The sequence below is a fragment of the Folsomia candida genome, unplaced genomic scaffold (genome assembly GCF_002217175.1).
Source record: "Folsomia candida strain VU population unplaced genomic scaffold, ASM221717v1 Fcan01_Sc009, whole genome shotgun sequence".
NCBI classification, from domain to species: domain Eukaryota; kingdom Metazoa; phylum Arthropoda; class Collembola; order Entomobryomorpha; family Isotomidae; genus Folsomia; species Folsomia candida.
In genome coordinates, this window is record NW_019091201.1 from 442,906 (window position 1) to 460,282 (window position 17,377).

General features: G+C 39.5%; 1 protein-coding gene across 4 annotated transcripts in view; it reads left to right on the forward strand.

The window, feature by feature from the left end:
• Window positions 1-17,377, forward strand: part of LOC110854056 (adenylate cyclase type 8) — a 42,741-nt gene that overhangs the window by 21,927 nt on the left and 3,437 nt on the right. For 2 of the 4 annotated variants that reach the window (XM_035855131.1, XM_035855133.1), the window contains 15 exons: window positions 2,517-2,678; window positions 2,777-3,001; window positions 8,159-8,380; window positions 10,089-10,186; window positions 10,457-10,526; window positions 10,623-10,754; window positions 11,814-14,869; window positions 14,941-15,041; window positions 15,148-15,186; window positions 15,247-15,291; window positions 15,378-15,433; window positions 16,508-16,634; window positions 16,703-16,809; window positions 16,926-17,006; window positions 17,092-17,131. In XM_035855131.1, the coding sequence (XP_035711024.1) occupies window positions 2,517-2,678; window positions 2,777-3,001; window positions 8,159-8,380; window positions 10,089-10,186; window positions 10,457-10,526; window positions 10,623-10,754; window positions 11,814-14,869; window positions 14,941-15,041; window positions 15,148-15,186; window positions 15,247-15,291; window positions 15,378-15,433; window positions 16,508-16,634; window positions 16,703-16,809; window positions 16,926-17,006; window positions 17,092-17,131 (4,561 nt within the window). The remainder of the gene's footprint in view (window positions 1-2,516; window positions 2,679-2,776; window positions 3,002-8,158; window positions 8,381-10,088; window positions 10,187-10,456; window positions 10,527-10,622; window positions 10,755-11,813; window positions 14,870-14,940; window positions 15,042-15,147; window positions 15,187-15,246; window positions 15,292-15,377; window positions 15,434-16,507; window positions 16,635-16,702; window positions 16,810-16,925; window positions 17,007-17,091; window positions 17,132-17,377) is intronic. The other 2 variants (XM_035855132.1, XM_035855134.1) reach the window with 2 other exon arrangements.

Below are 17,377 nucleotides of genomic sequence, written 5' to 3' on the forward strand. Positions count from 1 at the left end.
ACTCACACGACTGACAAGAGTGAAAGGGATCCGAGAGGAGATTATTGTAAGAGTGGGTGGAAAAAACGATTGTTAAATAATTATTGCGTAACGGCTCAGTTTGTCTTCATAATTAGGATCTTAGACACTTATGTACGTATCCCTCCAAATCATGTCGTCATGTAATATGCAGTGCCTGCTAGAGCTATTTTTACACAATTGAAAAATAATTTACCACCCAGCACGAATACGGCTACGGCATCTTGGCAATGTGATCCCTACAATAAATTGTATTTCACTACTGCAAGCGTCGAATTGATAAACTTTCCCAACTCTTATGGGACACAAACACAAGAGAGAAAACGAATTTTCCTGGCTCATCTTCAGCCCAAGTTGCAGAGAAAGTTTTGAAGACTCGACTCATTGCTAATTCTGAAAGCATTTTTCGTCCAGTTCTCAATCGCAACTTTCCTGGTCCTGATTCCGTCCGTAGAAGAAGAGTTGGACGGGTCGGAAGAATCGCAATCACATTCGAAGAATGGATCAGATGGGGAGAGGAAGATTTGAGCCACATGGATGTTCGTACATACGTAACACGGCCAACCCCACCCTCCCCTGAAAAGCAGCAGCATTCCATTCTTCCCTTTTTTATATACAGGGCTCGATTTCTCTAATGATTTCTCTTCTGTCCCATGTAAAATGCATGAAAGCCGTGGCGAAAGTGAGTGGTTTTTCAAGCCTGGATTCCGATGTGAACTGTATACATGCTCACTCACGGGACTCACAATTCTTCAAAATCAAAGTTGGTGATGTGGTGGAGAGAGAAATAGAGAAATCCAGAAATAAATGAAGAAGCTTAATCGGCTTCACTTCAATTTAACCCCAAGCCACAAATGCACTACTTCTCGGTCAGAGGACTGGATTCGCTCAAGCGAGACCTACCCAAACTAAATAAAATGCTTCACTGCGAAACGATAATGGGTGAAATTTCCACCCTGTGAGAAATTGAAAGTGACCTAGCGAAACAGAGTGGACATTTTTAACACCGATTGCCACTCCACGTCCCGCACTATTGACACCCGTTCGCCACACTGATCATAACAAAATGAGGATGACAAACGGTTTCAATTTATTGGATCTGCTGAGAAATTGAATAGGATTTCAGTTTAAATCGCGCTACGTGTCAGTATTTTTTAGTGGTCTGGGCTTCACAACACTGCTCATTTCACAGTTTTTGAACCAAACACTTTCCACTTTCTCCATTCGGGCGAACAGCTTACCTCTCCATTTGGGTGGAGTTGAGTTAGTCGTTTGAGTTTGAGAGTGGCAATCAGTACCGATTTTGGGCCGTATAATATGTACATACGACTCTGGTCCAGAGAAAGTCCATCCGACCGACCTGCTAAATTTCTACTCGTCCCACTTGAAAACTTAACAGAGCGTGTCAATTGTGCAAGTCAATCGAACCAAACCACGGGCACCATACATTTGAGGGTTGACCTGTCTTTTAAAACTTGGTAGATAGAAGAAAGTGACTTTTCACGGAGGAAGACCTCGTGCAGCACAGTCAACAAAGAAAAAAAGTAAAATGTTTACCTTAAAGACTTTCTTTCAGTCATTTGGGATTTATTCGTAGTGTGTGGAAGAAGAAAGTGGAAAGAAAACTAACGAGGAGCCCCTGGTGTGATATAGATGTTATTTTATGGCTCAGGCTCTAGAGCACAATCCGATGGCCAAAATTAGGTTGTAACTCTTCAAGGTAACAAGTTTAAGGACTTTATTTACTAGCCTGACTTGCTGCCGGACTGTTTTTTTCAAATCGTTTTCAAATAGTGAGAGGATAGCCATGTGTTGATGGTTTCTTTATTTGTAATGGGTTAATTTGCTGCAAAAGGCTAAATTGATGCTATTACTGGCAAAAGGTTGACGTTGCTCAGGTGCAGGAAAAGTTGTCCTGCTAAATCACACATTTTTTTCTGTGTAGTTCAATTAAGTCGTGTGTACATGCTCAATGCCTTGGGTATTTTGGGTAATTTCGAGCGTCTGTCAAGGAAAATGCTCTCGAATGCAATTTCATCTCGGAGGTCAGTCGCAGTCTTATTAAATCACACATGTGGCGAACGGATGGAAGGTTGACATTGTTCGCGGAAGAATTCCCAGCGGAGAAGATCTGGTAATCCTCCACGGAGAGGAAAGTGCCTTTTCCTCTCCACCAACCACCCAACCATTCATTTACTGTTTATCTTCATAACACTCGACTTGGTTGAGATGAGCGGTTCCATTTGTCCATGAATTGTTGCAATGAATAAGAAATGAATGAAAATTGTGGTTTTGTGGCTCGCCTGTTGAAGTGGAATGAGGCGAGTAGTTGGCGTAATGCGCTACACATACATTCTCTCCAAGTGGTCTGCTGGCTGAACTGTGGAATTGTGGAAAGAATTGCCCTATTTTTCTACTTTTGCTTTCGATTTTCATTCTGCTTTCTATTTTTAAGCCTTTCTGTTCCCGTGTCTTGATTGACGTGATCTCTTTGGCAGGAACACAACGTCCAAACGTATTTCATAAAGCGGGACGAACCCATGCGACCACGACGACGGGAGAGGAAACGCAGTCCACAAGATCAAGGGTCATCCTCGTGTCTGCTCAACTTGAGAAATCCCAGCTTGATCCTTAATGCTGGCCTGTTGGCGTCCTCCATGGTAAGAGGCTCGTGTAAAACTTGCTCAATTTCGCAAGCATCTGTATTAATTTACTACATATATGTACATGATTTTTCTGTGTTTTTGCATTTATTCAGGAGTTGGCAGCATCCGCCCTGACAAATTTGGCAGAGGGGGACTCCACCCACAGTAAAAACGAGAAAGACAATAAAGAAATAAATAACAAGGAGGCAAAGAACAAGAGACTTTCAGCAAATTCGTCTCAAATTCAAAACGGATCTGTTCAGCCGAACATCTACACGCCCGATAGTCGCAGCCAGAGCCAGACCGAGTTGTCGTTTGGGGATGAAAATCATCAAAATGTGAGTAACAATTTGATTTATTTGAAGGTGATGGACGACGGTCTCGGGTCAAGTTCAAGTTTGTCGAAAGAAAATGAGACCGTGCGTATTGATTCCGCAAAAAAAAACTTTCATGAAGTGTACCAAGTTCTTACACAAGTAAGAAGAGAAAGAGGAGGGATAAATCAAGTGATATTTGATGAAATATGGGACACAACTCGTAATACTACTAGCATGACGAATGACAGAGTAGTTTTTTCCTAGTATTTCAAGACTTTCTTGGTGGGGCACGGCCAAGGAGAAAAAAGTTGGGACACAGAGAGAGACAGGACGGAAGTGCCCGAAGATTTTTTGTGGATCGTAGTAGTACTAGTAGGTTTTTCAAAAATAAACATAATGGACCCTTGTCTTTCTGCTTACTTTTTGTGTTACGTACGCCAAAACCTTCGTCGCTGGCTGGCTTTACATAATGTTATGGAATATTATTATGTATGTGTACGTATGAGTGCAAAAGATAAGAGAATATGTATCAATGGGACTCGCTGGCCTTGAAAATATCACTCGTGAACTGAAGCGCTATTCACATTTGGGGTTTTGCCAAGCGGACCACAACACAGCGTCGTCGTCGTCTTATTGAAAGGCTGCCGAGACGTGATCCAACCAAATGATTTGATAACCCTTGGTGATGACGGGAAAGTCTGGGCTTTTTCTTCCCCCTTTCTCATGATAATGCTATGCATGCATTGTACTTCAAAGAATTGAAAGAAAAAAAATTATGTGAAAAAATTCATCATTCATTTCACTTCAGTCAGAACGGTGTTGCTGATGCATTGAAGTCTTCATGGGACAATTTGATTTCGAAAATTTGATCTGGACTTCTAGAAATTTAATTACATTGTGTCAAATGTGTAAACTATAGTAAAAGATACATTTTTATGAGTCTTACTCGATACATTAAAATTCTTGGAAAACTGTGAATTTTGTTTTAAAAATTCTTCCCAAAGTCAAACTAGCCGTACGAATTTTAATGCGAAAATGAGTTCTAAATGAATGCAAACAGTTGATAAGACTGTAAGAGAGCGCATCACTTTTCGCAATGGCTTATCTCGCCAGCGTAGCGTGGCATAAAAAAATGGATATTAGACAGTGTAATTTATAGCAGAGTTGGGGAGTCTTCTTATGAAATCTCTACTACTTTACTTTGTAGAAGAAGTAGGAAAAGTTGGGAACTTTGCATAGAAAACAAGTCGCAAGTTGGTTGGTACACAAGGTCTCTCTCTTTGCTGATGCAGTACTACGTGGGATTCCTTCCTTTCCACATTCTTGGAAGGAAAAAGGCTGGTTGGTTTATTCATTGAATTTTTATTGGGCACCAACCACCTAACCAGCTACGACTGCTGCCACGTCCATAGTTGGATGGCTCATTTTTCATACACACTCAAAGGACGTATGTACATATGCAATATCTAGAATGCATGGATTATTAACATGACTGGTGGATAGGATCGAGTAATTTGCTCGTCCAGTTTAAATTAATAGGTGGGCATTATTCGAATGGACATACGAACGAGTAATACGCAATGGGAAAAATAATCAGGGAGAAAATATATCGGGCATGCACTCAGCTCAGTACATATGATAAGCTCCTGATAGAATTGGTCATGGGAAAGATTTGTGAATGCGATGTGGTGAAGGGTACAAATGAGCGGAGGCGTACATTCGGAATATAGATTGTCCGTATGAAAAGGGAATTAGAATGTTGAAACCATGTATTGATTACGAATGAAAGGAAAGAATGGTAGTATTTTTCTGCAAATAAATCTGCATTTTTCTTTTTTGAGGAAGACCTTGGACGAGTTGATTTCCATTCAATCAATGAATTAGCTTCCTTGAAAAAGCATTTTTATTCTCTCTTTCTTCTCTCTTATTATGCATTTACACATTAACACGTGGCTGTCATAATGAGGCGTAAATAAGTCGAGTTACATTTTTACGAGCAGAAATATTTTATGCATTTCTTTCCTGTTAGTTTTCCTTGACTTTCTCTGAAATTCATTCGTTCGTTTTTGACCCTATCAGTTTAGCATTGGTATCAATTTAACCTTTCCCCATGTAAACATATATTCTCAGTAGTTGTGTCGTCGTCTTGTTCATTTAATGGTTCGCCCAACTCCAAGAAGTTTTGACAAAGTATACATGTCCGTAGTAAACCCGAATGAGTGAAAGTTGTCATTGCATAAATGTAATCAATTCCAGATAACAGGCAAGGATCATAAAGTAGTAGTTTTACCATGAAATGAGCCCAGCAGACTTCATACCGATTTTCAATTCGACTTTGGCAAACTTTCCGTCAACCCGAATTCTTATAAATTTGCAAACTCAGCCGATATCTATAGCATTATCACTTTCATGCCGCCACTAACAATCACACTTACTTGCACTTTCTCCGTTAGCGAAATAAAGTTTAATTTGTTATTCGTACTTATTTACCTGGATAGTGAACCGACCAACCTAATTTGCATGCCAGTCAAATTCCATCTTAACTTTATCTCCGAAAGAAAGTTGACTTTATCAGATGCCATCCCAATTACTAGTCCTCCAGCCCACCAACTTTACTCAAGGACTCGATAATTGAGTAAGGAAAGTATCTCCCCCTTTAAGTTTAGTTTGATGTAAGTAGCAGTTCTTTGGTGAAGACGTACATTCACGACGAGCGACTAACCTGCCACGACATGACAGACATGCCAATAAGCAATTTTCCAACTTTGCCCGTCCGAAATAATTTACTTATTAAAAGCCCCAGCTAATACCATTGAGCAGCAGCTCAACTACTTCAGCTGCCACTGTATCAATGTCACTCAGCACACATGGAACACTAACCAAGGGCATAAATGCATTTGAGATTTCCAGAATTGCTAAATCAATACGAAAAGTGGTTAAAGTTGGGAAAGGGAAAGAAATATGTAGTAGTTTCCTGTCAGTAAATCTGGCACACTTTCTCCCTCCCCAGAACTGCATGTGGTTTTCGGTACGATGGAATATTTCAACATACATATCTTCTCCCACCTAATGCACCTATGGGAAGTAAGTATTGGGACTCAATTTCATTTTCAACGCTAAATTTTCAACTGGCAGGTTGGATGGCATGCGAGGAGATGAGACCCCGAACTAGTGAGAAATGAGATGGTGTCCATAAATCTCAGGAAATAGTTGCAATAAGTTTGCTGGGAAAATCCTAAACCTGATTTCCCCTTTCACATTCTTCTTTTTCTAAAGTGCCAAAATCTAAATTCATTCTTAGGCCGGGTTTCCCTTTCAAATTTAAATGCGCTGTTATGCAAGGCTTTATTTATTCGCTTGACTAGACGAGGAGTGAAATTTTTAGGAAGAGTGAAACCAGTAGTCCCGGCTCATCCGGGGAATCGGCTTCGAAAAATAATAATGGCGAACCGAATCTCACCTCTCAAAGTGTCCAGGCAGGCAGAATAAAGCTCCGGCTGAACTGAGGCGCAATAATAGAATCAATTTTGTGCCATTTTGTGCCACATTTTGAGTTTAGGTTTGATAGGATTATGGATGGCAAATACGACGTACATCGCTTAATCCCCGTGTGTCGCTCGTGTGTGGAGGATGATGTGATGATGCGTCTGTCTGTCTGCATGCATATGTATATTCGGGAACAATGAGGATAGTAATAATATGATGTTTGTTGACGGCCACATGCACACATAAGCTAGAGATTACTCCTTCTTTCCTCTATTGTTGATTTCCTTCCTCTTTTAGCACAACTCACTCAGTTCGTGGGGCAAAATAATAGAAAAAGTTGTATGAATTTTAGTTGCAAAGTTTTGTTGGGATGTTTCCTTTCAGGGAGAAAGTCCTTCGTTTGGATGGAGGATGAAATCCCTGCCTGATCGAATATCCACTATATACAGTTCAATGTCAGCATGTATAAGCGGATGTGAGTATGTAGTAGGTTGCATCACACCACACAAAAAATTTGGCCCACTGTATGTAACTTTTGTATACGGAGCTTTTTTTTCGCGTACATATTTGTGCCGCTGCGTTCCAAATAAGCAACTCTGAGATTGCTTTCTTCTGCACGGTGTGGTCTGGTCGCCAATAAACTTGAATGATACGCTGACGTGTAGACGGTGCGCTTTCTTTGCGAGCGAGTAGAATCTTTTTTTCGGAAAGTTTTTGAAAACATGGAAGTTGGTTGAGGTAGGAATTTTTTGTGTCGAATATTTTCCGCAGAATTTCTTTGTCATGTAATAATAACCTTGGTAAGTAAGTTGTAAGTTCTGTTGGGTGAGTTTCTCGAAGGACGAGAGCCAATTGTATAAATTGCGACATTGTAGTGATGTGTATTATTTTTAGAAAAAAAATAAATAGACTGGTAGAAATTAATAATTTTTGTAATTTAAGTAATTAAATATTACATTAGACCATCTGCTATTCTGTTGATTACGTTGTTACTTTCTACTTCGCTTACACTTGGCAATGTTAAAAACGGCAATGTGTAAATGTTTGTATTGTGATTGACCTTAAGCTCTGAGTGCTTGCAAATTGGCCTCTCAACATTTTCACCAAATGGAATAAATATTGGAATGGAATAAACGGGTTCTTAAAATGGGCTATAAAATGAACACTACATCAAATGATCAAATAATAAATTGAGCAGTTTATACGTCAAAATAGAAATAAATATGTACTAAATATTTCATGGACGTTGGTAGATTTAGTTTCGATCAGAAATTGTATTAGCCAATTCAATGCTGTTGCCTTTTCGTGTTAAATATAAAGGAGACAGGTCAATCAACTGCACAGGAAATAAGGCAGGCCAGGAGTTTATTGAGATCTCCAATAAAAAAAATAGATTTCAAGACTTTTCCTGTCATAATGTGAATGGAAATGGGGTCATAACGTAGTAAATGTTACGAGTTGATGGACCTGATTCTCCGGTTGTTTGTTATTACAAGGAGTCTTGCTCAGGAGGTTGTATGTAAACATGACATTTTCCTATATACTGCATAAACTGCAACATGCAAATTTGCCCCCACACAAACAATGAGAATTGTATAGTAAAATCTGACGGCTTACAACTTTGTACTCAGAAAATTCACAAAAGTTGCAAATTTCCCCAATAAACTGAAATACTTATTATTATTATTGTAGAGTTGGTCGTTGGAGCGATCGGGTGGGGATCCCACGGATCAACGTGGATCAGACTACGACGGGACAAATAATTCCAACAGATCCCGAACCTGGAGCAGCGAGGTGGACGAAATGGACTATCTGATGGACCATTGTATAGCAATCGACTCGAATCGCCGGATGCAGAAACAATTTATCAAACGCACTCTGCTCACTTTTGTGCTACCTGAGATGGAGTTGGAAGTATGTACTTTTTCATTTTATTTTACATACATACATATTTTTTGGATGGGCTCTTTTTTTATATGCATAATTACACCAGACATTGTCACAAATTGTGAATCCCAATTCAAAATAATAATTCACTTAGAATGCGATGATGTGAAGTACAACACTCCGATTTTGTTGAAATTTCGGAATTATGGAATAGAAGTGTGCTTCCTCCACCTGATCAAAATCACCTATTCTTACAACTTTCACCTCAAATATGTTTACAAATTTCAACTATCACACAAACTGCCTCAAGGCAAGTTGATTGTTTATTTTGACTACATAATTCTGAAATTTCGACAAAATCAGAGTGTTGCCCTTCACACCATCGCATTATTAATTCATCCAAAATTTGCAAGATGAAATGTTGCAAACACATTAAATTCATAACCAAGTTGGTTAGAACTTGGTTCACATATTTTTTATAATAGAGAATTATTCTCGTTCACTTATCCTAAACACAAATATAAGGCAAAGACTCACAAAAGAAATAAAACGGTAAAACGGAGACTGATGTACTTAGGTATGTCTGTTGTGATCCTATTTGTATTGAAATCGTATCTTCGCATCGTCCTTCGACCCTCGCAACGGATAAGTCCAAACTTTCTCCATTACTCTCCACTCACTACTATCTACATATAGCTTTATTCATATCAATACTCACATGCAAATTGAGGATAAATCTTTTCACAATCTGACCAAAATCAGCCACAGGGCGCAGAGAGCTTCCTGCTTTGACAGGCCTTCATGTATCACTTCCAGTTCTATTGTTGGCCCAAAATCTTGATTGAGAATATCAATTCCCTTTACAACACTAAAAAAATCTATCCACCTCGAAAAGAGCAAGTATTTCAATTTATCACAGAAAGTGATTGATTGATGTTATCAGGGAACGAAGGTTGCGCAGATTTTGGTCCAAAATCTGTCCTCAAATTATTGTGGCTCGCCTTCCCTCTTTTCATCGTTTCACTCTGCTTTAAAAAGTGACGACGGTTCCATTATTGGAAAAAGTCTGCTTCCTCGTACTACATCCTACCCAGTGGAGAAAGCATTATTCAAATATGTGTAATGGAAATGACTCTACGACTGGAATTTGAATTTTGTCAAGTCATCATCAGTCATCATCAATGCGAGTCTTAGTCACTTCTCGCAATCGTTCACTCCTGCCAACTGCTGACTGTCGACTTCTTCATCTTAACCCACTCTCTGCTTAAAGTCGGTCGGTGGAGAAAGTCACTCATTCAGCCTTCTTTCATGTAACTCTTGGCTGGCCGTGCAAGTGGGGAGACGGAGTGCTTTGGGCTAAGTAAGATCCCAAAATCCTTTAATAGCAAAGAAAAGAACGGTTTCTTGCGGAGGTTCGCATGAAAATTTGAAATGGGACATTCATTCATTTTATGCCATCGTATATATCTTATTCTTCTCCTCCTCGCTTTCTCCAATTGGGAAAGTTAGCTAAAGCGACGCAGCAGGATCAGCATTATTGCATTAAGAGCTTTCTCAAACTTGTTCATTCTACATATTAGCCGTTCTTTTGCACAAATGCACAACTTTTCTCAAAACCCAACTACTGTTCTTGAATTGGTCTGGTAGTTAGTCCATTATATTTCATTTATCTCGAGCATATACAAAGGCTTATATATACAAACCCTATTAACCTGTTCTTCTTTTTTAAACATAGTTCTGCCAGTTGAAGGAGGATACGTTCAAGTCGAATATTCTCTGCGTTTTTGTAATCTGGCTCTTCACCGCGGCCAGTTTGGCAATTATGATCCCAACGTAAGTACCTTTTCCAGCGAGTTTTTCGTGAGAGAGAGATGATTTGATGTCGTAATTTTCTCATTATTTTGCAAACTTTACTATAACAAGATTGCTAGAAATACCTTTGCTACGTGTATACCTTTTTGGTGAAAGTGGGGAAAAATGGAACGAAATTAACTGTACAATAATGCATTACACAACCAACCACATCATCATAGTCGTGGTGGTGGTGGTTAGGCAGACATTGAGTGAGCTCATCACCGAAATTCTGAATTGTTGATTTCCCAGGGAGGCAATGACTATCTCGACGCTTGCCATTGCAACGTTGCTTCTCTGTTGCTGCTTGGTCCTCGTCATGGTAAGTGGAATATACGGACACTGAATGAGTGTATGTATGTATGTTATCCCGACTTGTTTTGATTGCAGATTTTTTTTTCTCTATGTGTTTTTCCAGGCGAACGAGTTCCCATCCTTGCCAGCCAAAATTGTCAATTTGTCGGATACTTTTAGCATATGCAGGAAGCACCGGAGCCTCTTTGTTGTTTTTATAATTTCAACCTTGGCCATTGCGACGGGATTAAATATTGTAAGTACTGTTTTTCCGGGAAGGTTGACTCTGCCTGAATTAATCCTAACGAAACAATGGGGTTGTCTCAATTATGCAAATATTTTGGAAAATAACGCGAATTGAAAACAATGAATTTGAATGTCTTGTTAGTTAGTGTTACGCAGAAAATTCAGTTCAGTAATCCAAGCACAATTTCTGATTTAGCCTCAAAACAAGAAGAGAAAGCATTGACATTTTCCGTTTGGTAGCGTAACTGTTGCAGCATTTTTGCAAAATGTAGGATTTATCGTTGATTCGTGGTTGGTGGGTAGTTTCTAACAACAGTATTATGCTAAACCGTTCCGTAAACTGTAACTAACTCAAGGTTGCTTCTGTCCTAAATGGGTTGAAGGTGGTGGTTCGTAGATGAGTAAGGAGGCCCTACTTTCCCATCTGCTCTGAGATATTCTACATAAGTACTGGTGAGCAAATGAGCTCAATTTACATTCACAAAACACTACCCAATCTGCAACAACTGCTACCCAAAGTAGAAACCAAACTAGTATTTTAGACGCTCCGAACTGAACTGACATTCGTTTCTTCGTTCCATCCGGATGATTTACTTCCGGGATGTCGAAAAGTAAATTGGTTTTCCATGAGAGAGCTTGGAAACGTTTCAATACATAGTCACTCAGTTGCACTCGGTCGTGCTTAAAATTGCCAACAAAAGCTATTTAGCTAGCTGTCGAGTAAACAAAGTAAATGTTGGGTGCTAATTCGAATTCTATATATTTTGGAGTGACTGGCAGGCAGAAACAATTGTTTTCGGGGAGAGAATTGTTTTAAAATGTCAGGTTTATTACAGAGTAGTGAGAGTTTGACCTTCAGACATAATTTATCCAGTGGCTGAATATAAGTTGTAATCTTGGTGAAAGTTTCTTTTATTCAATATCCGCAACTTTTGCCCTTCACAACTTTTGCGGTGTGACCAGTCACGCCGCCGAGTTTATTGTTTCCGCGGATATTGAATGATTGAATCAAATCAACCCATTACTACTGAAAATACTTACTTTCTCTCTAACTCTTAATGCATTTCAGCTAAGTTTCTCGACCTTCACCCTTCAACTCCGAACCGGGAGTTCAGCCATCCCGATAGCCCACGGTGGTGACGAAATGGCGGCGGGTGTCAGTGGTGGTGGGATCAGTCACTCATCCTCCTCTGATCCAAATGCCAACTCTACAGCCATAAACCTGCTGGGAATTCCGAGCTCATTTGAAACACTGACGCCATCGAAATCATCATCATCATCATCATCAGAAACCACGGGGGTGACAACACCCGGTATAAAATTATTGATTCCACTTCTATACATAATTCTGGCTTCCCTGTTTGATGGGAATTCCGCACCTCTACTAACCGCACGAAAACCTCCGCCACCAAATTCCTATCTTTCCAACTCTTCATTTCTGACAACACATCGGTTATCACGACTTCAAAATCGGGTAGAAGCTTCGCTCGACCTCTTTAATAACAAGAGTGGGAGCAGTGCATTCCCTTTCTCTTCAACTAACAATACGATTATGACTTCTGCCACCAGCCTCTCAAACGCTACTCTTCCTCAAATACGGCCAGGAGAAGGAGCACAATCACTTGAGACTTATTCCTCCCTGACCGATGTTGATGTTGGCAGTACGAATGCTTCTTCCTCTTCTAACACTTTCACCACCACCTCCCCACGACTAAACTTGAATTATTATCCTGACCCATCATCTGCTGTTAGCAGTACAAAAAATAATAATGAGAGCAGTTCCGTTCTTGTTAAGGATAACAGTAGTAGTAGTGCTTCTCCTTCCATCCTGCTCCCTGCCACCAAGCCCTTGACAACGTTACAACCACAATCTGACATAAGAGTAGTAAACTTTTCACTATTTTCACCTTTTGCACTTTCCTCTCCTTCTCCTCTTAATAAATCAGAGAAAAACGACTCCGAGGGAAAGTCGAGATCGAGGCGAGATACGATTTGTACCAACGATACGGCCAAACAGCAGCTTAAGTTTAATGAAAAACTAGACTACAACCATAAAAAGTACTCCGGGATCCCTTCTAACACCGGACTGGACACGTTTCGCTCGCTTGACCATAATTTCAAGAAAGATAAATTTGCCGTGGCATCTCCTAAAATTAACAAAAGCTTAAACCAAACCCCACAAACTTCTCGAGAAAGGAAGAAAGAAAGAGGTGTCCGGACTGGAAAGTTTGCAGACTTTCCCTCAAAACCAAGGGAGAAGGATGCGGATTTTGACTCGACTCCAGCAACAAATAACAAGTATCTCGGTAGCGTAACTGACTTGGGGAATAATATGCGAGGGAAAATTGTAAAATCTCTTGGCAAAAATGAGCCCGTTGAGTTACGACGTGTACTCCTTGATACTGCGGAAGTGGCCCCGAATACTTTCACTGCCACGGATCCTGCTGGCCCTTTGAGCGGAGGAGGAACAAAAGATTATGCCAAACCTTACGAGGATTCACCGAAGAGCTCTCATTTCCCAACAACTATTTCCTTTACATTTGCTCCAGTTACTCAAACTAACAACTTCCATCGAGCAGTCGTCCAACGGCATGCAGACAATTTCCGTACTACCAAATATTACAACAACCATCCTCCCATTATTCCCACTTCTGCTAACACTAACACACTTGTCAAGTCCGTCGCTGGGGCTAAATCTAATTCTACAATTCCTCCTGCTAACGTTCTTCTACCAACTGCATCTGCTGCTTTCCCCACAATTACCACTACTAATCCTGCCCCTTCTGCTGCTGCTCTTCTTCTCTCTGGTAGACTTTCTCCTCCAGTCAACTACTTCTCATTTTCAAATTTGAATGGCATGAATTCCCAAAAAGTTAAAACTAATTCGCATAATCTTTCCTTTCCTTCTATGGAAGAGTTACCCCGTGGAAGATCTAAGAGGGCCGTTTTCACCACGATAATGCCCGGATGGCATTCAAGTAATTCCTCAACAGAACCAGAACGAGATAAAAGTTTATTTTCTTTAAAACTTGACAAACTTTTACTACTGCGTCATCAAAATCAGAATGGTGATACTACAAATGTGGATGATATAAAGAGGGTCGTTCCTCAATTTAAAAGCCGCCGCACTCCTCGTAGTAATAATGCCAAGAATGATAATTACTCCCCTGATATTAATAGGAATAGTTGGATGAATAATTTAGGAAATTTAGTAGCAATCCTGTCACCACTTTCTCCCACTTCTCCACCGTCGAGTACTGCAATGCGAAAGGGACGACTAACCACTTCCGCTTCGTTACCACAAAATGAATGGGGAGTTGGACGGCCCGGTCTCTTAACCAGCATCACCAAATTAAGAGCTAAACGCTCTAATTATCCCACCTCGTCAACTTCTACGCACAATAAATCTCTAAAAGGAGTTTATGACTTTTCGACGAAAAGCTTCTCAACTTTGGCGACTAGTTCGACTCCTTCTTCTTCTTCGAATGATAATTATTATTTCACGAGCAATACAAATAGGAAAGTTGCGACGACGACCTCGAATCAAAATCCCAGCAGCAGCCAACGCTTCCACTCTAATAGTCCGAATGACGACAATTACAGTAATAGTTTAGACCATCGAAAACAATGGGTAACGATGAAACCGCCGATGACTGGTGAAAGTGGTGGTGGTGTCTCAACCTGGAGTAAATTTGGGGGAGGAGGTGGAGGAGGTTCCTCTATCAAAATTGATGGAGGGAGCATCAATGTGATATCGTCTTCCCCTTCCGCCGCAAATGAACATGATGAGCTTTATCCGTTTAATAAGAGTAAAAATAGTGCGAGTGATAAGTTTTCCAGTGTTGATGAGAGTGAAGACAAGGCGAATAGTAGTGGCATGTCGGCAGACAACAATGATACAACGAACGTCATAGAATTCGGTAGTAATTTGTGTTTAGACAGTCACCATTATATCGTCTACTCGTGGATTTTGTGTATGGTGGCTCTAGCTGCTTTTCTCAAGTTAAACTTTTTGGTGAAAGCAAGTATCACTGTGTTAATGGCGATTGTTTACAATTTACTTATTTTCATCCCGTACAAAGAACTCTTTCTGGACGAGTTTTTGCAAGATGAAAACTCTCAAAGGTAAATTGACAGAGTTTTATGTAAAAATTTCAAGACGATTAAAAATTCAAAAATGTTTTTGCCAATTTCAGTGGGCAAATTCCCACCCGGTACAAACTGACAATGATGATCATCCTTTTCGTCATTGTGGTTTTATATCACTCTCGACTTGTCGAAGTCACATCTAGACTGGGTTAGATTTATTTTGCATAATAAAACAATAACACCATTTGATAACATTTAACAAGTTTATAAAAATACATTTTCCAAAATTTTGATTATTACTTCAATTATTCCAGATTTTTTGTGGAAAAAGCAGGCCGAAAGTGAACTCGGAGGTTTGTCTCAGAAAGAAACTTCATATAATAACAATCATAAAAATGCTTTTTGTTCCACAGACATGAAAGAAGTGCGAACCTACAACTCTCAATTGTTGCGAAACAGTAAGAGAAATTTCTATTATATTCCAATTTGTAATGAAATGCAGTAAACTATAATAAATCCACGTCCTTTGCTGTCCATCTTGCAGTACTTCCTGATCATGTCGCCATGCACTTTCTCCTCGCAGAAGAACGACGTCTTGATGTAAGTTAAGGATCGAGCCATGGTGCGACTTAAAGTCTCAAATTCCCAAATCTCGTCTAGTCCCTTCAAAGCCTAGTGACTAAGCTCTGTGTTTGTTGCCCAACCATAATACAAAGTCTGGTCACTGTTCCATCCACCATGGAATTTGGAACGTGGATACTAAAAAACTATCCAGTTTTATTATTTTATCCAAACTTGCGCCAGTAACGACCAGCTAAAATTCCTCGTGCTTTTGTTGACCTCATTGTTTCTTATTAGGAAATCGCATTCCCATTTCAGCAACAGCAGAGGGCATACTGATACTACTTTATAAGCTATAAATTGAGACTTGCACACGCATATAGTTTGAGATTCTCTTGGAATTTATTATTCCGACAAACTGACACTGACTTTCATGGGTGTGAACTACTGTGATCTATGAACATGAGCACTGGAGAAATTAGTACGAAAATAAACCCAACTTCTTCTTTGATCTTGATTCTCATACGTACATGTTGCAACCAGTAAAAAGAGGGCAGACTTGCTTTCTGGCCGCACAAGTTGGGTGGGTGAGAATTTATAGGATTTTATAAAAAGCACTTGAACAAGAACTTACTCGACTTACTTTTCGTACGAGTGTTTTTACGAAGACTTTTTGTAGTCAGGAAAAATAAAGAGAAAGAGCAGATGCCTTCTTGACTATTTCTGTCGGTCCTTTTATTGTTACATGTATAACAATAAAATATATAACATAATTAATGTACGTATATAACGTAACTTATAACATTTATTACAATATATTTTATTGTTCCTACCAACAAAACGTACCCAAAAACCGGGTCCAAGTTGACGTGACACGTCTTCTTCTTGGACTTGGTGATGGATAGGAATGACGTGAAGAGAGTGAAAATTATAGTTTTACTTTTAACGAAATTGGAAAACTTTTATGCAATATGTTGTCCAACTTTGGTGGTGGGTAGGTAGGTGAAGTTGAGGAATGTGGGGCATTTATTTCACGTAGAAAACACGTTTTAAAATATTATATTTCCCAAGAAATTGCTAACTTTCTCCCTAATTCACTCACTCATATTGCAGGAACTGTACGCGCAAGATTTTAAAATGGCAAGCGTAATGTTTGCCAGCATTCCAAAATTTATTGATTTTTATTCCGAAGACGTCAACAAAGGGATTGAATGTATAAGATTGCTCAATGAGATTGTTGGTATGTTAAAATATGGAGTGGAATTATTCGAAATTGTGAAAACATGAATTGGATTTTGATTTATGCAGTTGATTTTGACGAACTTTTGGATGAAAGGCGATTCGGGAGTATTGAAAAGATCAAGACGGTGGCGTCGACGTATATGGCCTGCAGCGGCCTTAATCCCACGGATCAGGTGAGTGAATAAATTATTCTAATAGGATTTTAGTTCGTTACCCAACATTCTCGTGACATTTTTGGTGGTTAACTTTCCCGAGAGGTGTGCATCTAATTATGTAAACGGATTTGTAGATGGACGGAGAACGTGATAATTGTCAACATCTCTGCACCCTGGTAGATTTTGCGTTTGAGATGAAGGAAAAGTTGGAAGAGGTATGTGATAAACTTGCAAATGGAATCTAGCATTTGGTATTTCTTGTCCAAAATACAAACGAAATTGACATTTATTTCCATACAGCTCAATCGTCATGCATTTAATAATTTCAAATTGCGCATTGGTAAGTTTTTTTAATGACACAATTTACATATGTATGTGAGTAAGTGCATTTGCTTAAACCAGCACGACCTGGTAACACCGGTTATGAAATAAAATTCAATATCCTGGCAAACTTTGGTCATTAAGTTTCATCAAATGCAATTAACACGTATTTTGAGATGAGAGACCTTGGCACTCTTTCATTTCATTGCTTTAATATCAAACTATTTCAAGAGAAGGGATTTGATAGCAAGTAAAAATAATTGCA